This window comes from Gobio gobio, assembly GCF_949357685.1.
Source record: "Gobio gobio genome assembly, chromosome: 1".
In the NCBI taxonomy this organism is placed as follows: domain Eukaryota; kingdom Metazoa; phylum Chordata; class Actinopteri; order Cypriniformes; family Gobionidae; genus Gobio; species Gobio gobio.
In genome coordinates, this window is record NC_137097.1 from 69,159,851 (window position 1) to 69,186,877 (window position 27,027).

General features: G+C 38.6%; 2 protein-coding genes across 3 annotated transcripts in view; one reads left to right on the forward strand and one right to left on the reverse strand.

Annotated features, from left to right (window-relative positions):
- The first annotated feature begins 400 nt into the window (after nt 1-400).
- On the forward strand, nt 401-25,602 carry samd1a (sterile alpha motif domain containing 1a). Of its 2 annotated transcripts, none has more exons than XM_079827274.1 (7): nt 401-977; nt 9,440-9,698; nt 14,069-14,178; nt 14,280-14,367; nt 16,172-16,247; nt 16,845-16,959; nt 22,350-25,473. In XM_079827274.1, the coding sequence occupies exons 1-7, from the start codon at nt 648-650 to the stop codon at nt 22,500-22,502; spliced, it is 1,131 nt and encodes a 376-aa protein (XP_079683400.1). In that variant the 5' UTR covers nt 401-647; the 3' UTR covers nt 22,503-25,473. The 2 variants fall into 2 exon arrangements, with proteins under 2 accessions (XP_079683400.1, XP_079683401.1); XM_079827275.1 differs by having other exon boundaries at nt 526-977; nt 14,280-14,337; nt 22,350-25,602.
- Nucleotides 25,568-27,027, reverse strand: part of tecra (trans-2,3-enoyl-CoA reductase a) — a 29,610-nt gene continuing 28,150 nt past the window's right edge. Inside the window, exon 11 of the mRNA XM_079827296.1 lies at nt 25,568-25,964. Coding sequence (XP_079683422.1) covers nt 25,791-25,964 — 174 coding nt within the window. The 3' untranslated portion in view covers nt 25,568-25,790. The remainder of the gene's footprint in view (nt 25,965-27,027) is intronic.

Here is a 27,027-nt window from a genome sequence, read left to right on the forward strand (position 1 = left end):
CTTTCAAAAAGAGGGAAAAAGAGTGAGATTAATAACGGCAGTGAAAAAAGAGAGAAATATGTTAATTTGTACCATCACTCCCATAGACGCTGTTACTAAACACCCTCACGGCAGCGGTGACTTTTTTATTGTAATTGATGCAAAAGTAATAAAATACAAAGTGTTAGTGTTATAAATGTACATGTATTTAAAAAAAAAAATTAAAATATAAAAAACGTTGGAGGATTTACGATATTGATGACCGTTAAAACGCGTCATCACATTCCACTGATTGTTTGATCGGTAAACATTAACAGATTTTTGTTTAAAAAATAACACACGCTCGGATATTACCGGCTTAATTAAACAAAGAATGGGAAAATGAAATATTATAAAACATAAAAACACACGCAGTAGTGCTGCATTCACGGACTGGAGAACAACAGAACACAACAAAGCCTCCTTAAATCTCCTAGTGGCGGGACGCGCATCTCGCGCATTCCACCTTAAGCGCTCAATGTGATCAACGCACGCGTACAGTATGTTTCCGTTTTTTTTTTCCTCCTCCAGCGCGCTCGCGCCGCGGCTCGAAAGACTGCGAGCGTCACGTCGAAGGCAACACTGACGCACTTCATCCACTCTATCGAGCTTGAAGCCCATTAGGGATAATGTCGAAGCCGTACCGCGAATGGATCCTGGGCTCCATAGACTCGCTGAGGTCGAGGAAAGCGCGACCGGACCTGGACAGAATTTGCCGAATGGTGAAGAGACGGTACGGCTCGGACTGGGACCGAACCCGTTCAGAACTGGAGAAACTGATAGAGGAGCAAACGGTGCTGAAAGTCAACTATAAGGGCTCGGTGTCCTATCGCAACGCGGCAAAGGTGCTCAGAGGACGGAGGAAAAGCGAGCAGAGCAAGTGTGCGGTGAAACCGGACTGGAGCACCGGCGACAGCGCGCTGGGTCCCGTGGATGAGGATCACATGGAGGACATGGAAGTAAGTAACCCGCACGGGAAACAGCGGCTCCGACAGGAAAAACATCACGCGCGCATCGGTCAAGCGTTGGTGTTAGTTTGATCACTAGTTCTGGCGCATTAAACATGAAAGCAAGTGCACGCACGCATACACACGCGCGCGCGCGGACTGGCGCAGACGGGGAGCGGCACGAACCCTAACGAGCGTCGGAAAATCGCCAACAATGGAAGCGGCGCTGATCTGCGAGTTTTCGTTCGAGCGCGGACAATCCGGTAACTCAACTTTAGCGGCGAAATCCCCGCGCGTTGGTCGCAAACTAGCGGGCAAAGTCGCCAAAACATCACGTCTCCGCCGACTGACGCATTTCGCACAAGGAGCGACACCGGAGACAATTGCAATAGCGAGTACTCATTACCGGCGTTTGTGCACTTGTACATGTCAATTTATAGGGATCATATTGAAGCGCGAGCCATCGCACGCGTATCCTTTATGTAGCTACGCGAAGTGCGAACAGGCGTCGGTGCGGTTCGTGAACTTGCGCTGCTTATGTATTAACACGTGCACTACGGTGAGCGTTAGTTTTTGGATGTGTTTTAACGGGGAAAATGTCGGCTATAGCCACGTTTAACATTGGCTTGCTTTGGGACGCGCTTGTCTCAGACACAGGCAGCGCGCCTTGGAGCGAAGCGGGCGGGTTTATGAATATTAACTAGGCTGCGTGATGTTCGCCTGTGGCGTGCCTAATTAATATTCATGAGCCCACCCGCCTGCTTCGTTCTAACGTTATGCTACTTAATATTCATGAGGCCGACTGCTATGCAGCTGGAGAACCTTACGCTACTTAATATTCATGAGCCCGCCTGCTTCGTTCGAATTCAGCTGGAGAATGTTACGCTACTTAATATTCATGGCTCCGCCCCGCCTGCTTCGTTCTAAAGCAGCTGGAGAACATTATGCTACTTAATATTCATGAGCCCGCCCCGCTTCACTCTGAAGGCGCGCTGCCTGCCTGCCGCCGGAGAACCGCGAGTACGAGTTCAGCGCGCCTCCGTTCAGCTAACTCACTCCGTAATGTTCCTCTCACCAGGCACGTGCAGAGGGGGGGGCTTTGGGTGCTCGAGCCCCTGCCCTTTTTCAAAATGAATCAAAAGTGCCCCTCTCAGACACATCAATGATAATATGTGGCCAATAAAACTAAACAAATGTGATTATTATAACATGACATTGATGACAATGTATACAATAGTAACGAACGGCTCAAAAGTCGGACAATTTCTGTTGAGGCGTTGCCATAACGCGTTGCTATGGGTTGCGTGCGTTTTGACTGATTGCTGATTTTCCTCTGTTCGGAAGCGGCTCTCGAGCCAAATATGGTCCTTTCAGAGAGTGTGTGGCCTTACGGGAAAAAAAGTAAACCAATATTTTTTTTCATCCATAATCAGAGCTAATGTGTTGAATTACAAATCTATATATTATATATTCTAAAGTATTACACAATTCACCAATGCCCGTTTGTCAACATGTCATCGGCACCAACCAATCGTGATCTGGCAAAGCAAGTTCAAATTCCATTGGGCATGTGAAGTGGAGCGGTAATTTTCTGTTCTTATTCATAAATCGGTTGAAAATTACATGGACAGACGAACTAACGTTTCGGGCTTTCGGTATGGTGCGCGCGTGCACCGAACGGTTATGAATGCAATCTATAACAGTTAACAGTCGGCTTGTTTAAAGCGCGGAACACACTTCAATCCGAGTTCCCACACGAACATATTAAGTATTCAGTCCATTTTATCACGAAATTCAAACGATAAATGCCGTTTTAACGCTCTATTATGTGACGTGACAGATTGACGCGTATCAGTTCAACTTCAAGCGGCAGCGCGCGAGTGAACGCGATCATCTCTTCCTAAAGAAATTAATATCTAAAGGTATGTTGAGGATACATTACAACTTACTGAAACGTATCATATGTTGTGTAATCGCTCCATCGGTGTTTCAACCGCGAAAAGACAATAAAACAGCTTGTAAACAATGTCATGTAGAATCACATTTACCTCAGAAGTCATTCAGTGTCCACAGCTGTGAGTTCACTAGAGAGATTAACTCTTTTACTGAATACATGCACTATATTAGCCTATTTGTTATATTAGCCTATATATATATTCATTACCACTTAGCCTGTAGTGATGTCTTGTTTATTTAATGTATGTTTAAATAAACCTGTCATGAAAATTACAGCCACTAAATTATTATATTTCAACAACGAATTGGAGAAAAAATTATAATAATTAGATTTAGATATTAATGCAAAAACTGCCTTATGTGAAGCTTGTGAGTGTTGATTATTATATCTAAAAATAAATAGCAAATGAATTTAGGCTAATAGTGTGGGCTCTATTGTTAATCTTTAATAGCAATATGTAAGGGCTCCCTATATAGTTTACAGCATTATCTTTAAGAAACTTTTAGTTATAACTGAATTCATTTAAAGACAGACACAATTTTTTTTTCATTAAACCACTGTTGAATAAAAAGCAATTTTGTAAAACTGCTGTACCGAATCCGTACCGAACCGTGACTTCAAAACCGAGGTAGGCTACGTATCGAACCGTCAGTTTTGTGTACCGTTACACCCCTAAAATAAATATATTTACATATTGCCCCTTTTTTACATTTGAGCCCCTGCCTCTGAAGAACTCTCTGCACGGCCCTGCCTCTCACACTGTATAAACAAGTTATCTCGATGTACTCACTGCTCTGTGGTTAACGTTACTAACACCATAGCGCCAATCGCCACCAAAACTGGGGTTCAAAGTGTGCGAAAAAACGGTTATTTCTGTCTGAATAAACAGTGCGCGCGGCCTTCAGATACCGCTGAAGCTCGACTCGACGACGGTCCAGATTTGCGGTGGGACGGATTTAGCATAATCACAAAGTGCTATAGTCGAAACATAATAGTTTAAATGTACAATCCAGGTGTTTCTAGTATTGCTAACCAGCACACAGTCCTGTTTAAAGGCCACTGAGTGTATGCTAATAGATGTTTTCTTTATTCCACCAGCTTGGCTGCTTATGCTTTTTGGTGTAAATATTTCTGGGCTATTGAAGCATTCCTGTGTTATTGCCCAGGACGGTTCACTGAACCCTTAGCAGGGCATGTTGCCACACTATATAGATTAAGTTGACATAATGGGATAGTTTAGGTGTAAAATGTAAACAATAATAAAACAACTCATGAAACAGAAACAATAAACTAGCAAATCGATACAAGCTAACACAAAACTACGCCCGACAACTTGCCCCACTAAAAATCGGGCTTTTTGGGTAAAACACCCTTATCCTAAGAACCAAGTTCAACATTTCTACCTTCATTATGCTATAGTTGATTCTTGTCTGAATTTCCATAAGCGTTTTATTGGTCATTTATTTGTCGCAACAGCTAAAGCAAAGCTATTTTCAATCACAAATTATGCAGAGTTAAAATGAGATGTTAGAAATGTGCAGCTCTTTATCAAAGAAACTGTTTAAATCTATTTATAGGAAAATATTCAGTATTATTTTAAACGCAGAATAATGTTTTTGAAAGCCTGTTCACCAAGGCTGCATTTATTTGATCAAAAATACGGTCGAACAGTAATATTGTGAAATATTATTACGGTTGCTTTGTCTGAATTGGGTCACTTGAACCATGAGGTTACAATCACTTTATGCATTGATCCAATATAATGATAAGTTCGCCTGTTTCCTTTCACTTTAGACTGTGTTTATGTGAAAATAGGCATTTTTTTGACACGTAAATGTGTGTATTTTTTACCGTTCAAGCGCAATAAGCCACAAAAGTTAGTAATAGTACCGAATTCAGTTCTCTTTCACGGTTTATTGTGCTTTTAATAACTCGTCGTCAAGCATGTCCCGCTCTTTCTTCTCATTCTTTACCTACAGATAACCTATATCCACCTTATCCCTACACCCCATGATGCTTTGCGTGAATTATGGGTGTAACTTCTGTAAACAATCAGTTAAAGACTCGGAACTATGAACACAATAATATTTTTTTTTAATACTGGGTACAATGAGATGACATTATTTTACTCACCCTTCAACCATCGAACATTAAAAGGACATTTTAAAGCATCTACAAGGGACTTCCAACAGACCATGAATAACCCCAAAAGCGCAATTCTTTCCACAGCAATAACAGACGGGTTAAATATCACTGTAGTAATATCTGTATTATGTAACATATGTTGCCTTAATGTTCATTAACTTCAGCATTGCGTGATATTATTTCAAAGTGATATCCGCCATTTTGACAGATAATAAATTGTATTTATCTGTGAAAACAAACCTGGAAAGAGACGTGAGGATTAGAGGAGAATAACGAGAGATTTTTAGTGCATTCCAGTGAATTATTAATGGGATATATCGTAAATTTAATCGGATTAAATGTACAGTATATGTTGTCCTTTTTCATACAGATACAGTGGAATACAAAGGGGAAAAGAGTGACTGAAAAGAGCTCCTACCATAGATATTCTTGATATAACATATACTCATAACGTACTTCAACACGTTAAAATACCAAGCGTTACGTTATTATCATGATGTCTGAAAATAAAACATGAAGAAAAATCGACATCTCATTCAGTCAAACTGGCGGATCTGCTTTATTTGTTGCGCAGCCTTATGATTTGACTCGTTTCAGTCTTTCTGAATGGAAAGTGCCGCCCACAATTCAAAACGTCAGGAGTTAGGTGGATATAAAAATCTCTCTCGATCGTCACATCGCCCAGCCCTACTGTAATATGCTGATTTGATGCTCAAGAAACATTTCTGATTATTATCAGTGTTGAAAACAGTTGTGCTGCTTCATATTTTCCATGCTTAAAAATGTTAGTGTATTTACTTAAAAAAAAATTAAAACTGTTAATGTTGAAGCCTCATGTTGCACTCTTTAAGAGTAAAACGTGATTTGAAAAATGTCATATTAAAATTGAAAATGGTATTTTTGTGCATTTTTCATAACAATAAATGTAAAATTGTACCTCTTTTTTCAGACAATGTGTTTGTCTAAGGGTGTGTATATACTTGTAGTGCGGTTCGTTTGGTTTGTTTGGTCCGGACCAAAAAACAAAAATAAAACGTATAGTCCAGGGCCCGTATTCATAAAGAATCTTAATGCAAAGAGCAGCTCCTAGTGACAAAATTCTAAGAAAATTCTTAGAAATGTGGGCGTTTACTCTTAAAATTAACTAAAAAATCTTAGTAAAGAAAAAAGTAATTCAGAAAGCATCTTAACCCATAAAAGAGGCCTTAAGGTCAAATTTGTTAGGAGCACGGACGAGGACTTTTAAGAGGCTTAAGAGTTTCTTTAGCAGCGGAGAAAATGGCAGAAAGACGAAGAGGGAGAAGAAATGTGTTGCAGACAATGGATGACAGTGACTTAATAAGACGCTATAGATTAGATCGTGCAGGGATCATGTTTGTTGCATTAAACCCAACTTTCAAACCACCAGTTAAATAGACAAGCCAGCAATCAGTGGAATTGGAAAGAGTGGAACAATGTTTATAATTGAGCCAATCAAATACCTTATAGGAAATAAACAGCTTGGTAAATAATAAAAGGATTTATATACACTGAAAAAATTATTTGTTGAATTTACTAAAAAATGTTATCGTAAGTGGTCGCAATCAATTTATTTGATCTCAATTTAAACAAAAACACATGTAATTCCCATAAAACTAATTCATTTTTTAAAATTAAAATAAAAAAACTACATTTAAAATATTTAAACGAGCTCAAATTAATTATGCTTAATTTAATCGGGCCATAATAATTTTTTTCAGTGTACATATATATAATGTGTGTGTGTGTGTGTTTGTGAGAGAGAATGGTAATATAGGACAATTTGCGCTTGTAATTTCAAAGTGAAGCCTTAGAACAGACCCTATACTTAAAAGCGTTAAGAAAACTCCTAATTTAGCTTAAAAACTTTTACGTAGGAGTCTTAGCTTAAGAGCTATCCGGGACCGATCTGAGAGCAACTCTGAGCAAGGAAAATACAACAACGTTTATCTTAGTGAAGAGGCGGGGCTGACCCCGTTGCTACGTATGACACAGTCTTTTGAAGACTGTGATTGGTTGGTTGTCCAAAAAGGAGCGCTTTTGAGTATAGGGTCTATTCTAAGCCTTCACTTTGAAATTACAAGCGCAAATTGTCCTATTTTATCGTTCTCTCTCACTCACACACACACACACACATTATATATATGTATATAAATCCTTTTATTATTTACCATGCTGTTAATTTCCTATAAGGTATTAGATTGGCTCAATTATAAACTTTGTTCCACTCTTTCCAATTCCACTGATTGCTGGCTTGTCTATTTAACTGGTGGTTTGAAAGTTGGGTTTAATGCAACAAACATGAGCCCTGCACGATCTAATCTATAGAGTCTTATTAAGTCTCTGTCATCCATTGTCTGCAACACATTTCTTCTCCCTCTTCGTCTTTCTGCCATTTTCTCCGCTGCTAAAGAAACTCTTAAGCCTCTTAAAAGTCCTCGTCCGTGCTCCTAACAAGTGCAAACCTCTTTTAAGGGTTAAGATGCTTTCTGAATTACTTTTTTCTTTACTAGGATTTTTTTTTGTTAATTTTAAGAGTAAACGCCCACATTTCTAAGACTTTTCTTAGAATTTGAGCTACGCATTTTGATTCTTTATGGATACGGGCCCAGGTCCACTTAGCGGCATTTTTAACAGCGAAACTAAAGTTACCGAACCGAAGGCATCGGGATACGGTCACAACCTGATTGGTCGGCTTTTATGACGTATATTTCGCGAAAGAGCTTGCCTACCGAACATTCAAAACAATGCTGTGCGCTGGATTAAACGCCATCATTTTATGCGTGTACATATGGTTTTATTTTTACCAGATGAGAACTCACGAAGAGCTCATAAAATGTTCAAAACATTCAAAACAGCAGCAGGATTTCCTCCGATGTATGCAGAAATGAAGATCTCGTTGCTCCACGTTTACCCTCTACTCATTTTGGATACACCGATCTTTCCGCGTCGTCAAATCAGCTGACTTTTAGCATCGCATCTTGTGACATCGCGTCCTGTTTTTGGTTCGTTCACATGTCTTTGGTCCGTGTTGCGTTCATATATCAATGGAACCGCACCAGAGTTGGTTTGGAAGCGGACTGAGAACCATCTTTTTAGCGGCCTCGGTCCGCTTGTTTGGTGCGCACCAGAGTTCGGATGGCAGCGTTCACATATTTTATAATTTGTCATTCACTTGTTTGAGGAAAAAATTAGCTTGTCCGGAATTTATTATTATTATTCTTTTTTTTGTAAATATAATCTATTCTGAAGCAATATTCTCACCAGAGTTCAATCCGCTTTGAAATATTTAAATATGCATATTTGTGATATTTTTACCTTTTTATAAAGGGCATTTTTCCATAATCTTATTAAATATAGGCTATGCTTCAGCTTTCATTTTATATTTTTAAATTTGATCAATAAATTAAATTAGAATAAGACACTGTTACCAATTAAATTTAATTATTTACACAAAAAAATTACAATTGCATTAAATAATGTTATGAGATTATTTTTAATATTTTTGAATAAACAAATAAGAAATGTTAGAAAGATGAAACTAAACCACCTGTAAGTGGCAGCAGGTGACCGTCTGAATGAGTGAATCATTGAGTCGATTCGTTCAAACGGCTGATTCAGTCAAGAATTAGGCGGTTGTTTACGAATAGGTTATTGAATCTTTGATTCAACCGATTCATTGAAAACGTGGAATCATTCAGTAACACACTGTTGCTTTGAGATGCATTACGTTTCTGCTGTGATCTTTCTTTGGAACTATTTTCGCTGCTGAAATAGAACAAAAACAGTCTATATTGCATCTAAAATATAAGTGACTTAATGTTAATTAATTGTTTATGGAACTGGCGTATGATGTCAGCGTCATTTTCAGTCGTGATGGTATTCAGGAATACAACACTCTTGTTACTGTATCATATGTTATAAATATAAAAACTCCACAATTTTAACCGTGTATGTTAACGGAGTTTCTGTGTGTGAGCGGCGCTCATTTGTTTTCGATTTTCTCCTCGAGGACAACCTTGTTAACGTCAATTCGTTTTATATTATTATCCACTATCGATCTCCACTTACACTGAATGCAGAATCATTATTGCACTTTGGTGATTCCCTAGTTATTTTTTGTTTTGACGTTTTAACCAGGATACTTGTCCGTCGGGCAAGTAAAATAATTTTTCACTTGCCCCTTCAAAAAATCCACTTGTCCCGGACAAGCGTTAATGTCGAGCCTTGCATATGTTCAAATGAATCGCACTAACCGAGCAATCGCACCAGGGTTCGTTTTAATCCAACCAGACATAAAAAGTGTGAACGCACTCTAACAGTGACCAGGTAAATTACTCTGCAATCTTTTTAGGACGAGATGTCGATGACCGCAGGATTGGACAGCAGCATGGACGAGGAGGGCGATGAGAGCAGTCTGGACGCCATGTGCGCTCAGAGCACCGCTGACTCGGGCATCAGCATGAGTCCCGTCACCAGCAGTAACACCAGTCTGCCTGTGCCCTCACCCACGTCCTCGAAGAACTCTCCTACCCATGATGCTCTGAGGCAGGACGCCGACAGCGCTTACACTCTGCCCGAGCACATAGAGCCAGCAGCCCAGCAGGACACAGGTACGTGCTTCTCAAGATAAAAACCCCCAAACTAACCAGCCTTTAAACTGAGACGGTAATTCAAATACGTTTGTTCAAATAAAGACTCATGACACGATAAAGTCGGCATGAAATGGAAGTTGCGATCGATTTCCTATTGTGACGTACACTCACCTAAAGGATTATTAGGAACACCATACTAATACTGTGTTTGACCCCCTTTCACCTTCAGAACTGCCTTAATTCTACGTGGCATTGATTCAACAAGGTGCTGAAAGTATTCTTTAGAAATGTTGGCCCATATTGATAGGATAGCATCTTGCAGTTGATGGAGATTTGTGGGATGCACATCCAGGGCACGAAGCTCCAGTTCCACCACATCCCAAAAATGCTCTATTGGGTTGAGATCTGGTGACTGTGGGGGCCATTTTAGTCCAGTGAACTCATTGTCATGTTCAAGAAACCAATTTGAAATGATTGGAGCTTTGTGATGTGCATTATCCTGCTGGAAGTAGCCATCAGAGGATGGGGACATGGTGGTCATAAAGGGATGGACATGGTCAGAAACAATGCTCAGGTAGGCCGTGGCATTTAAACCATGCCCAATTGGCACTAAGGGGCCTAAAGTGTGCCAAGAAAACATCCCCCACACCATTACACCACCACCACCAGCCTGCACAGTGGTAACAAGGCATGATGGATCCATGTTCTCATTCTGTTTACGCCAAATTCTGACTCTACCATCTGAATGTCTCAAAAGAAATCGAGACTCATCAAACCAGGCAACATTTTTCCAGTCTTCAACTGTCCAATTTTGGTGAGCTTGTGCAAATTGTAGCCTCTTTTTCCTATTTGTAGTGGAGATGAGTGGTACCCGGTGGGGTCTTCTGCTGTTGTAGCCCATCCACCTCAAGGTTGTGCGTGTTGTGGCTTCACAAATGCTTTGCTGCATACCTCGGTTGTAACGAGTGGTAATTTCAGTCAAAGTTGCTCTTCTATCAGCTTGAATCAGTCGGCCCATTCTCCTCTGACCTCTAGCATCAACAAGGCATTTTCGCCTTTTTGATGCTAATGAATTGAATGCAAATCCATGACAATAAAATAAATAATAAATATATTTGAATTCAATTAACATTTAAACATTATCTTGTTATAATAGTGCTTCAGAATTAATATATAATAATGTATATTATATAGCTGTAGCTATATAACACATTTAGTTATATTACTATTAATTGAATACCTCTTAAGCAAACTAACCCTGAAACATGAGCTGCTCCGGAGCCGGTACTACATTCCCCTTAAAGTTACCTCCGTTTTTGGAACCGAAAGTTGAGGTTATCCGCTTATAAACATACCCAGGTATGTCACATAACCTGCTTTCTGGAATACCCCCCTGGTCAAATGTGTTTTCTACTACTTCTGGAAGTGGTCGAAAGTGGACAAGCTCAAAACATTTTAGAACCCGTTTACACCTGTGTTTAGTGTCCTCCACTTGTGATGCGATCGACCAAAGCACATCTTAAAGGGTTAGTTTACAGTCATTAATTCCTCACCCTCATGTATCTCCACACCCGTAAGACCTTCGTTCATCTTCTGAACACAAATCATCTTCTGAGCTCTCTGACCTCTCCTTAGAGTGACCAGAGCCAATGATTTTGTCTGAGCTATGAATAAAAATTTTATTAATTCATATTTTTTAAGATCTTATCTTATCCTTTTAGTGTTGAATGCGTAAAGCTGATTGTTTCTAGGATGACAAAACATTTTTAAAAGTAAAATTTTTAGGCCGATTAATGTTCTTAGGCTGCCCTACCTCAGTGGTCTAACAGCGCTCGTCAATGTCAAAATGATCAAGATGGCCAATCAAATCAAAGAAGGCGGGGCTTACTGTCACTGTCACACACGCAACGAGAGCTCGTGGAAGTTTTAAGTAGATGCAAGTCTTAGAAAAAAAAGTATGGATAATTTTTATATTTACAAACAATCTAATAATGAAAACTCATCATGAGCACAAAACAAAGTTAACTGGTCATTTCAACGTTTTTTTTTGTCTTCCCTTGTCATCTCTAAATTATTTTTTCAAATTATAACATCGTTTATTATGAAATGCTTTCAATAACGCTAAATGTATGCGGAAAAGATGCTAATGTAAACCTAAATGTATGGAAAAAGAGGTGCTTCTCTAAAAAAATGGTGCTATATACACTAAAAAAAAAGGTTCTATATGGCACCAAAAATGGTTAATGGCTCGTAATCATAGGGGAACCTTTTTTAGTGCTATATAGCACCAAATTTGGTGCTTCAGTGGTTCTTCACCGGTTCTTTGACTAAGGTGCTATATAGCACCTCTGAAGAACCACTGAAGCACCAAATTTGGTGCTATATAGCACTAAAAAAGGTTCCCCTATGATTACGAGCCATTAACCATTTTTGGTGCCATAAAGAACCGTTTTTTTTTTTTTTGAGTGTTTGGTTCTTCAGTGGTTTTTCAGTGGTTCTTTGGGGTGGTTAAGGTGCCATATAGCACCACTATTTTACAAAGAACCTTTTAAGCCCCTTTAAAGGTTCTTTACGAGCCGAAGAACCACTTTTGGTGCTGTTTATAGCACACTTTTTGATGAAGAAATAAAATGCGATATGGCACCTCTTATGGGTTCTACATTGCACCATTTGACAAAGGGGCTGTAGAGCACCTTTAAAGATATGGTGCTATATAGCACCAAAATTGGTTCCCCTATGATTACAAGCCAAGAACCACTTTAAGTGCCATATAGCACCATTTTTTTTAAGAGTGTACGTCTTTAGCGGAAGAGAGAAGCAACATGCACAGAAGGGAAAGGGCTTGAATGAAGTGTGTTTGGATCTAGATGAAAATATTAGATGTAGCACCGAAAGATCAATACAGTACATGACCCTGAGCGTGTGTGGTGTGCACACGCTACTCACTTTAAAGGTGCTGTATGTAAGTTTTTCACTTTTCTAAAGCATAAAAATACCATAATATGTTTGCAGAAATGTAGGAAACATCGTTTTTCTGAAAAGCAATGCTACAGCCAGTTATTCTACTGGAAATGTGCGTTCCGTGTGGGAATGTCTGTTTTTGTTTTGGTCTGTGTAATACTACCCAATAGTATTTCCACACCACATGTTGCCAGTTGGCGGAAAACGCAACGTATTGCAACCATATAGCCAGCAAACAAACTGGGTAAGAGAGCGCAGTTTCTACTAGGGCTGGGTATTGACACAAATTTCACAATTCGATTTGATTTCGATTTTCGATTCAATTCAATATCGATTATTTTGGATATGTATCTGGTATAATACATGGAACATTTTCTCAAGGAAAACTAATTTCTGAACTAATGCTGCAAACTATGGGAGTCAGTTGATACTACATTAGCCTACTGATATCGAAGGTACAAATTAACTGATTTGTATACTTAAATGACACTAAATTATGTTTTTTTTAAATATAATAATAAAGTTATAATATTAACTTTACAATTACATAATCATAATTCTACTCCAATAAGTTTTTTTTAAATATAAACATTTAAAGGGTGGCTGTCATAAAAACTTGCCAGATTTATTAAATATTGAAGAACATTGACATTGAATATCCTATGTAATGTGGTGCATATAATTAGCAAAATGCTCCTCTCTAGAGTTCATTTTTCTAGCTGACTAGCGTGTTTATGGACACTGGATAAGGTTTTTCTGAGGTAAATGTGACGTTACATGACATTGTTTACGCCGTTTTACTTGCGTCTTTCTGCGGTTGAAGCACTGATTGAGCGATTCTGTGACATGATACGGATTTCGGTAAGTTGTCCGGTATCTTTTAACACACTTTCAGAAGCTCATTCATGTTTATTTCGCGCTGTAACTGGTATTAAGGCGGAAGAGAAGATAAGTTCATGTTTGCTCCGCGCTGCTGCTTCTCTTGAGCCGAGCTACGGCAGAGCGATCTCACGCCACAGCGGCAAAACGGTATTTATGTTTTTGAATTTCGTAAAAAAAAAAAATAGACTAATTGATTCTTGGGATTTAAGAATCGATATTGTTTTGTAAAAGTGAGAATCGATTTAAAATCGAGAAATCTATATTTTTTTTACCCAGCCCTAGTTTCTACCCGGCCTACAAAGCCTCAGCATCCATCTAAAAAATCTCTCGGCATGCTTCGCATTCTTCGTTTGCAGCAAATTGGGGCATTGCAATGCATGTCAGAGAGTTGGATAGAAATATCAGAGACAGCTGTTTAATCTGTCACCATCTTCCTTTTAATATTTGGCGAGAGTGACCGAGCTCTGAAAGAAGATTTCAGCAAAAACAGTCGGTGGATGTGTAAAGAGATTTCAGCTGATGGTGTTTGTCATTGTGGCCCGCAGGATCGGTGGAGTTCTTGCAGCAGCCAGCGGCCATCTGTCTCTCCGCTCTTAAAGCCGAGGAGGAGCCGAGTGTGGAGGAGAGCGCGGCCACCCCTGATCCAGTCACGCCGGTGAGCACGGCCGTCCTGCTTCCAAACACCGCACATCTGTCATGTTCCCCGGTGTCTCTGTGTCATATTGTGTGTGTGTGTGTGTGTGTGTGTGTCTTCAGGACGAGGCGGTGATGGCAGACGGAGGGCCTCAGGCTGTCTCTGATCATGCGGAGGAGGGTGAGGAATCTGCCTGTGTTCCCTTAAAGGGTCAGTTTGCCCAAAAAATTAGCCCATGATTTACTCACCCTCAAGTCATCCTAGGTGTATATGACATTCTTCTTTCAGACGAATACAATCGGAGTTATATTAAAAAAGTCCTGGCTAATCCAAGCTTTATAATGGCAGTGAATTGTCGGGTAATTTTTGAAGTCCATAAAAGTGCATCTATCCATCATATAACTGCTCCACACGGCTCTGGGGGGGGTTAAAGGGTTAGTTCACCCAAAAATGAAAATTCTGTCATTAATTCCTCACCCTCATGTTGTTCGACACCCGTCAGACCTCATGATTCATGATCATGATTCGGATCGCATGTCAAACTGCTGAAATTTGGCGATTCAGACTCACTGATTCATAACGCTTCGAAGCTTCATGATGCTTTGTTTTGAAATCGTCATCACTATGTAAGTCGTTATTTAGGGTTTTTCTGCGCACAAAAACTATTCTCGCCGATTCATAAAGTTATTGTAGAACCACTGTAGTGAGATGGACTTTGTAACGACGTCTTTAGTACCTTTTAAGGGTCTTGAGAGTGTAGAGTACCATTGAGCCAATGGAGGCCTTTCAGAGCCATCAGATTTCAACTAAAATATCTTCATTTGTGTTCCGAAGATGAACGGAGGTCTGACGGGTGTCGAACGGCATGAGGGTGAGGAATTAATGACAGAATTTTCATTTTTGGGTGAACTAACCCTTTAATAAAGCGCCCTTAACCCTTCTGAAGCGAAGCGATGCGTTTGTGTAAGAAAAATATCCATAGTTAAAACTTTATAGACTAAAAAACTAGCTTCCGGCGATCAGCGGTACGCAAGTCGACTTACGGCGAAAGAATAAACCAAGTTGACTTGCGCACCGCTGACCTTTAGTGTATAAATATGGATATTTTTCTTACACAAACACATCGTTTCACTTCAGAAGGCCTTTATTAACCCCCTGAGCCGCGTGGAGCAGTTATTTGATGGATAGATGCAGTTCAAAAATGACACAACCATTCACTGGCATTATAAAGCTTGGAAGAGCCGGGACTTTTTTAATATGACTCTGATTGTATTCGTCTGAAAGAAGAATGTCATATACACCTAGAAGTTTTTTCTTCTTCTTTTTCCTAATTTTTATGTTTACCTTCTTAAATGTATCTGTTGTCTTTTTTATGTGCATCTTGTTTATGTCAAAGACCAATTATATGTATTTACAATACAAATGCATAATGTATAGCCTACATGAATACATCATACAATTAAAAAACATTATCTCATTAGGGCTGCAGTTTTATTACAAAAATCATTACTGTCGATTATGGCTCTTGATATTATAAAATGATTATTCATGTCAATTAATAGAATACAGAAACTTTTTAGGCTACACAGATAAAAAGAGTTTTTATGCATTAGGAAATTAAGACTTCATATTGGCATATTTTTAGTAGCATGAAAAACAAACGTTTATTAAAACTAGGAATAAAGTGCGTGTTTGCACTGTGACTAATGTAAACGCCTCTGATTGGCCATTGCTTTCATATGCTCAACAGAAACACGTGTGATTGGTTGTAATGCTCTCAACCCTGCAAAGAAAATGCGTAAAAAAGAAATATGATGAGCAGATCTAAATATATTGCCACAATTTAATCACGACAGTCATGATGGGTTTAGTTTATTTGTGCAGGGGCATTTTTTTTTGCCCCCCCATATTGATTTTGGTGGCCAAGTCCCAGTTAATTTCCGAACCTGCACCGTATCTATCAGCTCATTGTATATTCTTTTTTTTTTCTTCTTCTTTTTTTGTGCTGTCACAGATGAAATGTGCAATAAGGAGCTCAAGAGCACGACAGAGGAAGAAACTGTTAACAATGGAGGGATGAATAATGAAAAGTGAGTGAAAGTTAACATTTTCTTTCTATCGTTGGCAATAAACTATGAAATACTGAGACTTAAAGCTCTAGTGTTTCACTTCTGTGCATCAAACACAACTGGACAAGTTTTCAAACACTTCACCATCCCAGCTAACAGGGAACGTTCTCAGAATATTGGCTAACGTTCTGCCAAGGTTCTCTCAACGTTATGAACAAACGTTCTCCCAGTAATGTTGAATAAAATCTTTAATAATGTTCTCAGAATGTCATTTTTTTTCTCGAAAACATTTTATTTGCCAACGTTTTTAAATATTACTTGTTTCAAAACATTAAAAATTCAAAATGTAACATCCGTATAATGTTTGTAAAAGGGACCGTCCTTAATTGTTTCGCTAACCTTCACATGAATGGAGGTTTTGAACGTTCGGAGAACATCCAGAAATAATATTTTCTTTATCGAAACATTCTTAGAAGGTATTTTTGTTAGCTGGGATGTGCCATTGGTCAGGTAGTACCAACTCAGAAACTCACAGCATTGGTCAATATATTGTTGTTATGATATGGAGATGCCATGTCTGAATTGCTTGGGTGTTAAGCTGTTTTTGTTAATTCTCAGTGATGTGGTAAAGGAAGAAGTCGGGCAGGACCCTTTGCTTTGGAGCGTGTCTGATGTGGCCCATTACTTCACGTCTGTGGGTTTCCCTGAGCAGGCGCTGGCTTTCAGGACACAGGTTAGTGGTGAAATCAAACAAACCGGTCAAGAACATATGCTTGTTGTATTTTAACCCAAAATCGAAAGAAAGAAAGAAAGAAAGTAGGGATGCACAATATTGGATTTTTGCCGATATCCGATATGCCGATATTTTACAACTCATTTTGGCCGATGCCGAAATCCATACCGATATATGTTTATTTTTTCCCCTTTGTTTGGAAACCACCATTTTGAGCAATTTTTTTTTTATTTTTCATTCTGGTTTCAGATTTCTGAGGTCTCCTGACTAAAAGGATACTTGTTAAAGATAAATAAATGTTAATGAAGTTATTTTTATAATAAGAGTATATTTTCTCTAAAAATAACAATAATAAAGTCCGAGGTGTGCTTATATTTACACACATTTCTTCCTATAAGTACAAGTTGGTAGGTCCCACACTTTGTGTGAAACTGTTCTTACACACTAACCGTTGATAAATGAGGGCCCAGGAAATAACTTAAAGGGTTAGTTCACCCAAAAATGAAAATCGTCATTAATTACTCACCCTCATGTTGTTCAACATTCGTAAGACCTCCGTTCATATTCGGAACACAAATGAAGATATTTTAGTGTAAAGCTGATGCTGAGAAAGGCTTCAGATAGGCCTCCATTGGCATTCAGTACATTTACACTCCCAAGACCCATAAAAGGCACTTAAAACGTCGTTACAAAGTCCATCTCACCACAGTGACTCTACAATAATTTTACGATGCGACAACAATAGTTTTTGTGCGCAAAAAAAAATCAAAATAACACCTTTATCCAACTTGTTCTCGTCTTCCGTGTGTGCCTCCACGACGCATGCGCGAGAATATGACGTAGCGCCGGCGTTCGGGAATCCATGAAATGCACACTTTAGCCCCATTTTGAGACCTAAAGCACGATCAATGTAGAATTCAACAGCTTAGACACGCGCGTCTTCCTCTGATTGTAAACAAATCGCTTCTGGGTCATGTGTCCGAGCGCCGAATCTGCATCATATTCTCACGCATGCGTCGTGGAGGCACAAAAAACTATTGTCGTCGCATCGTAAGATTATTGTAGAGCCACTGTGGTGAGATGGACTTTGTAATGACGTTTTAAGTGCCTTTTATGGGTCTTGGGAGTGTAAATGTACTGAATGCCAATGGAGGCCTATCTGAAGCCTTTCTGAGCATCAGCTTTACACTAAAATATCTTCATTTGTGTTCCGAACGGAGGTCTGACGGGTGTCGAACGACATGAGGGTGAGTAATTAATGACGGAATTTTCATTTTTGGGTGAACTAACCCTTTAATAATTAATATGAATAATTAGGAGTAAATAAATAACATCAGCATGTAGCCCTCAAATATTGTTGCATTGAAGCGATTCAATGAAAAGTTAACAATAGAATGAAAAACAAAGAAACACATTACAGGTAACAGAATTACATTTGTGTGGCAAGACTTTGCCATTTCCTTTTCTATATTCATCACTATTCCAGATTCAGCCCTGCATTTTTAATATGGTTGTCACTAATAAAACTTTGCAGTGTACTTTTATTTAAATTATGAATGGGTTGTATACAGAAATCGAGCAATGAGTGCTAAAAAATGGTTCTGTGCTGCACAATGAATCTCTTATTGACATCGTGTTTATACTTTGTTGGTTATAACGAAATGATTCGAGAGTGTGCAGAACTCGCAGTGTATCGAGAGAGTGTGTCCTATAGAGCGGTGCAAGAATGACGTCTGAACCCGGAAGTCCCTCGAGATTTTCCTATGGGGTTTTGTCAATTTATGAGTGACGTTTGATGTGATGAGTGAGTGATGTTTTGTTCTACAATGTACACTGCACAAACTCACACCTCAAGCTGTCTTATCTAGTCACTTGTTTACCTTCATCCTTCCCTCACATCCTGTAACAAATCCCTCCTCACAGTCCGAAAATTATACTTTTTCATTTGTTCTATTTTTTTATGCAATTTTTGAAATGATTTACCTTTTTTTTTAAATGACTAGATTTGATGAATAAATATAATTTAAGCGCATTCTTCACAGTCTTCTTTCAACTTAAATTCAAAATATTCAGCTCAAAATATCTCACATTGGGTCAATTTGGGAGTCTCTGCCGACCTCTTGTGGGAAAAATAAATAAATAACATGATATTTCATGACTCTTGCCATTAGATTGCCTCTATATGGAGCAAATGAACTGTTCCACTGGGTCATAAAGTCAGTTTTTCTTCAGTATGCATTCAAACACACATGTAGACATTATAAAATACCTTTTTTGGTGGAGTTTTAGCATTTTTAGTTTGAATTTTGAGTATTTTTAGGTTTTTCTATGTCTACTAAAGCATTCCATTCATTCCTGTGGAGGTCGAATTGAGCGGTAAGGGAAGGATTTGTAACTTTTTTTTTTTTTTTCTTCAACCATAAAAACTCCTTGAATCCATTCCATTTCTTTTGTGTGTGTGTGTGTGTGTGTATTCGTGGTTCAAGTGCGACAAAAGTCCTGAGATCTTGGACCACTCCGATGAACACTCATTTTTTGTTTCGGGTCAAAATGACCCGAGGGAAGGATGAAGGTAAACATCCGTTTTCAAAAAAATAAACATAACTGCTTCAAAATGTGTGTTTTTGCAATGGGTGTGTGTAATTAACATTGTAGAACAAAACGTCCAAGTATTGTCAAGTCATGTTTACCACAGGCTATATTTTACTCATAATTGAAAAACCTCATTATAAATCCCCATAGTTAACGCTGTAGAACAAAACGTCCAAGTATCATCCCCAAATCTCAAAGGAACCAGCGGCGATTTAATTAGACACTCGACAGAGCAGATTCTGACTAACTTGAGCAATTCTGATTGGCTGTTGCGTTCACAAGCTCAACAGATATGTCTGTGATTGGCTATTTCGTTGTAAATAGAAACCTTTGACGCTCTTCACAGCGTGTTCACACAAATATCTCGGAAGAGATATTGTGCTCCACTTGAAAGTTGAGAACGGTCCAATCACATGAGGCCAAAATATATAAAAACAATATTGATCCGTTAAAATTAGGGCTGTCAAAAGATTAATCGCGATTAATCGCATCCAAAATAAAAGTTTGTGTTTACATAATATATGTGTGTGTACTCTGTTAATTATTATTTATATATAAATACACACACAAACATGTATTTATTTAAGAAAAAAATATTATTTTTATATATAAAACATTTATATTTATATATATTATAGATTATATAAATGTATATACATGCAAACATTTCTTAAATATATACATGAATGTGTGTGTATTTATATATAAATAATAATTAACAGAGTACACACACATATATTATGTAAACACAAACTTTTATTTTGGATGCGATTCATCTTTTGACAGCCCTAGTTAAAATCAAAAGTGGGAGGGTCTAGGACTGTTTTAAACAAGCCAATTAGAGCTCAGCCTCAAGTCACGAGTTTCAAAAGACTACCAGTCGAATAGTAAGACTAAATAAAGTTATTTCGTAATTATTTTGCAATATATATTTCACTTATTTTTAACATGGTTGAATTAGTCTATTGACCAGCCGCCACTGCCACTGCAGAAAGGCGGGTATCGTCATGTTTTAAAAATTTCAGTATCGACTTGTATCGAACTTTTGACAACCCTAATGAGAATTTGACTATTTTTACCTAAATGTGTCACTCCAGCAAACAGTGGCATGAAAATCCAACGTTTTGAGCTGATCAAAACGGTTCACTGCACTTTTTTTCGTCTTTTTTGAAAAAACTAGGATCAGCAGTAGTTATGTCTTTTCTACTTTTATCAATTGATATAACTTAAACTCATATGACCATATGATGATATTGGCCAAGAAAACCGAAAACGTGTATACCTATAGACTTCTGTTTAAAGGCTCTGGGTCAGTCTCTAATGCTCACCAAGGCTGTGTTTATATGATGAAAAATACTGTAAAAACAGTAATATTGTGAAATATTATTACAATTTAAATGAACAGTTTTCTATGTGAATATATTGTAAAATGTAATTTATTCAGCATCATTACTCCAGTCTTCAGTGTCACATGATCCTTCAGAAATCATTCAGATTTGATGCTCATCAGTGTTAATTTTGACAGCAAATTTTTATTTAGTTTAATCATAGTCTTTTGACTAAAATGGCATTTAGTTTTAGTCATATTTTAGTCTCCTGAATTGTTTTTAGTTTTAGTCGACTAAATATCATAAGATTTTAGTCGACTAAATCTACAGTAGGTTAAGTCTCCTAAAATCTAATGAGTTTAGTTATTGTAATACATTAAGCATTTAAGCAGGACTGTCACTTGAACTGACATTTTGACATCATTTTGTGTTTGACATTAAAAATACACGAAAGAGAGCTCAATTTACTTTTTTGTTTGTTTTTTTAAAAACATCTATATAGTTTTTATAACTTTGTATTTCTGTTTTAGTCAGTAGGCCATATCAGGTTATGCTAAAGCTTCAAATAAGTGTTTTTATTTTTATTTTATTTCAGTTAACATTTATTTAATTTCAAGTAATAAGGATTTTTTTAATGGTTTTAGTGAACTATTATAACCCTGATACTTTATTGAATATGTGTCAAATACTGGTCTTTCCTCCTGACTATGAATTAAATGGGAATTAAATTAAATACAGTTTATTGTGTAAGCAAAAACGAATATATAATGCGTGACTTTTAATGATAAACAAGCTCGAAATACACCGGGACTCTTATTTTGAAATGTCTGCGCCTTACTATTGCAGTTGCAGGAGCTCATTCAAGTTCAGGAGATAAAATATGCATTGTTACAACCGTCTAAAACATATCACTATATAAACATTGTAAAGTAAACATTATCATTATTCATCAGCATTAGTTCATAAACAATATCCTGGCATAAATGTGCGCTATTCATTGATTGTGAGCCGCTCTGGAGCGCTGGATTGGAGATGAGCCTGTAGAAGCTCCGTGTTTTCCAGCGGTTAGATCAGTTCAGATCAAATGTGCGCATCTGTTACACAGGACATCAGTTCTGACTGGATCTCTTCGCTAATCGACCCTCACTAACATTTTCGTCTCGTTTTTATTTGTTGACGAAAATGACAGTTGATTTTTGTCATCCAACACTAGTTTTTATTTAGTTATCGTCACGTTTGCGTCAGTGAAAAAAGGTTGTTGACGAAATTTATGACACAAATTATTCCTCAATGAAATTAACACTGATGCTCATAAAAACATTTATGATTATTATCAATGTTGAAAACAGTTGTGCTGCTTCATATCAAACAGCATTTGTTTGAAGATCTAACTGAGCCCACTGTGCATCATCTCTCTTTTTTTTTTTATCCATGGAGTGGATCTCAAGTAACCTTTGACTCTTCCCACAGGAAATAGATGGGAAGTCCCTACTGCTGATGCAGCGCAGTGACGTGTTGACTGGTCTGTCGATCAGACTCGGCCCCGCTCTCAAAATCTACGAGAATCATGTGAAGGTACTGCAGAGAAGCCACTTTCAGGAGGACGGCCGCCTCGTCTCATAGTGCTCGTTTTCAGCCAATCAGACTGAAATGCTCCTGAAACGAGGGCAAACTTGAACTCTTTAAGACTTGATTTGCACAATCCTCCTCAGTCGACCTACTCTTCTTCCTGGTGAGGACATGCCGCATGATTCAGCCCTGCAGTCTGTTCTTCTGTTCTGTCGGCGTCCGTCTGTCCGTCCCTCACAGGGCTGATGGGGACCATTCGTCTTAGTACAAGTGTTATTTTTTTTTTCTATGGTGGAGCTTTTCGTTCACCAGTGTTTTTTTGTTTCCTCGTGTTTTTCGTCAGATATCATTTACAGTGTAGCAATATTGTATAAACATTGTTCTTGTCCAATTAAATGTACGATGTTCGGCGATGTTTTACAGCAGTCTTTAAGTGGACATGCAAAATTAGGAAATAAATTACAGTTTCAGAATCTGAAACTGCACTTGTGGCATCGATCTTTTTCTGTTATGCTTCGCGTCTGCCAAGCGGGAGACAAGGAGTGAGTTACTAGCTATGTTTTCAACCACCTATTTTCGTGTGAATGTTGGGATATCGCATAAAAAAAACACGCTGGATGGAAACGCCAAGATGTGCATCGATAATAAAATGTATGCGCTCAATTGAGGTGGGTACATCAAACTAAGACAGAAACACATTTACTGATTATAAATGCTGCGTTCACGATCATGTCGTAATTTCGGGATGACAATGTGCGACTTCTACTCTGAGCTGTTCAGCGCCTAAATGAATCTGTAATGGTCAGGTGGTATAAGTCACAGCTTTACACATTGTAATTACAAGCACGTGAAGGCTTTTTACAGTTCAGAATGGTCACATGATTATGACATTACGTGAACACGCCTATTCTCAGGTTACAAGTTGTAATTACGAGTTTGGTCTGCGCACTCTGAGACGCAAGTCATTTTTGCTGTAGGAGAAAAGAGCTGATTGCAGCAACTTCCATTTTTATAAGTGATGTGGCAATTTTTTCCAGGAAGTGCCGGTTTTGTTCTCTTGAACACATGGGATGGACACACTGCTTTATTCACAAATGTTTTATGCGATATATTCCAATTATGCGCATACGTTAAATTCGCAACTTTGGATGGAAACTTAAATAACGATGCTCTTATTCCAGCACTGCACAGCCAATTCATTTACTGTGAGAGAAGCATTCATATTGGATATAATAGCGTAAGCATATTTGATTGTGATTCAGGTAGCCGGATCTCACATAAACAAGACCAGGTCACATTTCAGCCGAACGTCAAAATAAATAACATTACAGTTCAAAAGTTTGGGGTCAGTAAGATTATGTTTTTAAAGAAGGCCGCATTAAATTGATCAAAAGTAACAATAAAGTCATTTATAAGGTTACAAAACTTGGGAAGGGTTTCCGCAAGGTTTAGGAGTGTGTTTATGGGAATATTTGACCATTCTTCTAGAAGTGCATGTGTGAGGTCAGGCACTGATGTTGGACGAGAAGGCCTGGCTCTCAGTCTCCGCTCTTATTCATCCCAAAGGTGTTCTATCGGGTTGAGGTCAGGACTCTGTGCAGGCCAGTCCAGTTCCTCCACACCAAACTCGCTCATCCATGTCTTTATGGACCGACGCTTTGTGCACTGGTGCAGTCATGTTGGAGCAGGAAGGGGCCGTCCCCAAACTGTTCCCACAAAGTTGGGAGCATGAAATTGTCCAAAATGTCTTGGTATGCTGAAGCATTAAGAGTTCCTTTCACTGGAACTAAGGGGCCAACCCCTGAAAAACAACCCACACCATAATCCCCCCTCCACCAAACTTAACACTTGGCACAATGCAGTCAGGCAAGTACCGTTCTCCTGGCAACCACCAAACCCAGACTCATCCATCGGATTGCCAGATTGAGAAGCGTGATTGGTCACTCCAGAGATCACGTCTCCACTGCTTCTAGAGTCCAGTGGTGGCGTGCTTTACCCCACTGCATCTGACGCTTTGTATTGCACTTGGTGATGTAAGGCTTGGATGAGCTGCTCGGACATGGAAACCCATTCCCTGAAGCTCTCTACACTGTTCTTGAGCTAATCTGAAGGCCACATGAAGTTTGGAGGTCTGTAGCTATTGACTCTGCAGAAAGTTGGCGACTTCTGTGACCCTCAGCATGCGCTTACCCCGCTCTGTGATTTTACGTGGCTGTGTTGCTGTTGTTCCCAGTTGCTTCCACATTGTTATAACACCACTAACAGTTGACTGTGGAATATTTAGGAGTGAGGAAATTTCACGAATGGACTTATTGCACAGGTGGCAACCGATCACGGCACCACGCTTGAGTTCACTGAGAGTGACCCATTCTTTCACAAATGTTTGTAGAAGCGTCTGCATGCCTAATGCTTGATTTTATACACCTGTGGCCATGAAGTGACTGGAACACCTGAATTCAATGATTTGGAGGGGTGTCCCAATACTTTTGGCAATATAGTGTATTACAATAGAAAACACTTATTTTAAATTGTAATAATATTTCACATTATTACTCTTTGTACTGTATTTTTCATCAAATAAATGCAGGCTTAGTGAGCAGAACAGACTTACTGACCACAAGCATTTGAACAGTAGTGTATAATTTGCTTTAAAACAAAATTAGGACCATTTAGATGTTTTGCATTATGCCATTATTTCCATACCAGTTAAGCACATAATGCAAGAATCTTAATGGTCTTAAAAAGAGGCTTCACTTTTAAAGCAAAATATGTGTTTCTTCGAAATAATATAACCTTGACATGCTCATCAGATTCCTCCAGGAAGTGCAAGCCAATCTGATAAAGGTTTACCATAAATTCACACAATCAAAAAACAATAGCATAAAATCGTTGCCCCATCAGATGTGTTGCTTGGAAATCCATCAGTCAAATATCTGCTTCAGTCGTTTCTGAAGAAGGAATCAAAGCTGTTATATTTACCTCAAGATGAAGGCACAGAACGGTCTTTAATTCACATCACGGCTTCTCACCACCGACAAACAGAGTCTCTTTGGAGATCTCGGTTGCCTGCGAGTATGTTTTCTTTCCTGTACATTTTCACAATTTTCTGTATTCATGTATATGAACAATAAAATCAATGTTTTTATTTATGATTATTAAAATAGAAGGACTTTACTTGACATAAACACAACATTACAGTGTCTCATAATTTACTGCAGTTATTTCATACAATAATATATATTAAGACTTGCTGTATATGTATAAACTAGCAAAATACTGATTTATATTTGTAAAAAAACCAAACAAAAATCTCGATTTTGTTTTCAGTGCTGTGTTTTCCTGCTATAGGATGAAAGGCAGGATTGGGGAGCGCAGTGTGGGATACTCTTTGAACTCCTTCAGGTAGCCGCGGTGCTTTCCCCTGGCCCAAACCGTCATCTGTATGAATCCCACCACGGTGAAGAACAGCACAGGCACACACTGGGTCATCAGTGTGAATCCAAGCCAGGAGCCCAGCTGCAGAAGTACAGTAACCACAGCTTCAGTTACTCATGTACTCTCTGTGACCAGTAGAGGTCAGTGTGTAATTACACGGGTGGGCACGTTCTTGTCAAGGAGGGATGATGTGTTTTTTGAAGGCCAACCTGCCTTCTTGAAGCCACAACCTGTTGCTGCGGGTTGTGTTTTTAGTCCGCGGATTGAAATAGTTTGCAAGAGCGCGATTATAAACACAATGAGGGTGTAAATGCGGGATAGTGAGTAGATGAGTTTGTTTGGCTGATGAAGTTTAAAGTCCCATAAACCTCTGTAAAGACCGTATATGTCAGAGAAACAAGCACGCAGCCATCTTTAGAAGTTCAAGTTTGTCCGTTTTTTTGTTCTATGGTAAGTAAAATGTCTGTTTAAGAAAATATTGGCTTACTGTATCATATTTAATACGCCAATTTCAAGGGCCTATACATGATCAATATGACCAAAACTTTGCTGAAAAACCTCTTGTTCACAATCTACTTCATGCCTTCTGTCATCTGACTGGTCATACTTTTTTTTCTTTTTTTTTTTGCTCAGGAGTCTATATTCATACGTTACATTGAATGTTAATTTGGTCCCACATTATATTAGGTGGCCTTAACTACTATGTACTTACATCAAAATATAAGTACAATGTACTTACTGTGTTCATATTGTATTGCAAAACCCATTTGCTGATATTGATGTGGGATATGGGAAAAGTTTGGAACAGGTGTGGTGGTGTGGGTAAGTTTAAGGATAAAGTTAGGGACAGGTGTGGTGGTGTGGGTAAGTTTAAGGGTAAAGTTAGGGACAGGTGTGGTGGTGTGGGTAAGTTTAAGGGTAAAGTTAGGGACAGGTGTGGTGGTGTGGGTAAGTTTAAGGGTAAAGTTAGAGACAGGTGTGGTGGTATGGGTAAGTTTAAGGGTAAAGTTAGGGACAGGTGTGGTGGTGTGGGTAAGTTTAAGGATAAAGTTTGGAACAGGTGTGGTGGTATGGGTAAGTTTAAGGATAAAGTTAGGGACAGGTGTGGTGGTGTTGGTAAGTTTAAGGGTAAAGTTAGGGACAG

Bases quoted from the DNA above. Each gene is read 5' to 3' on its own strand.
- samd1a (XM_079827274.1), top strand. From the start codon at position 648: ATGTCGAAGCCGTACCGCGAATGGATCCTGGGCTCCATAGACTCGCTG. The intron at 14,368-16,171 runs GTCAGTTTGCCC...GTGCTGTCACAG, and splicing joins TGCCTGTGTTCCCTTAAAGG to ATGAAATGTGCAATAAGGAG. The intron at 16,960-22,349 runs GTTAGTGGTGAA...CTCTTCCCACAG, and splicing joins CGCTGGCTTTCAGGACACAG to GAAATAGATGGGAAGTCCCT.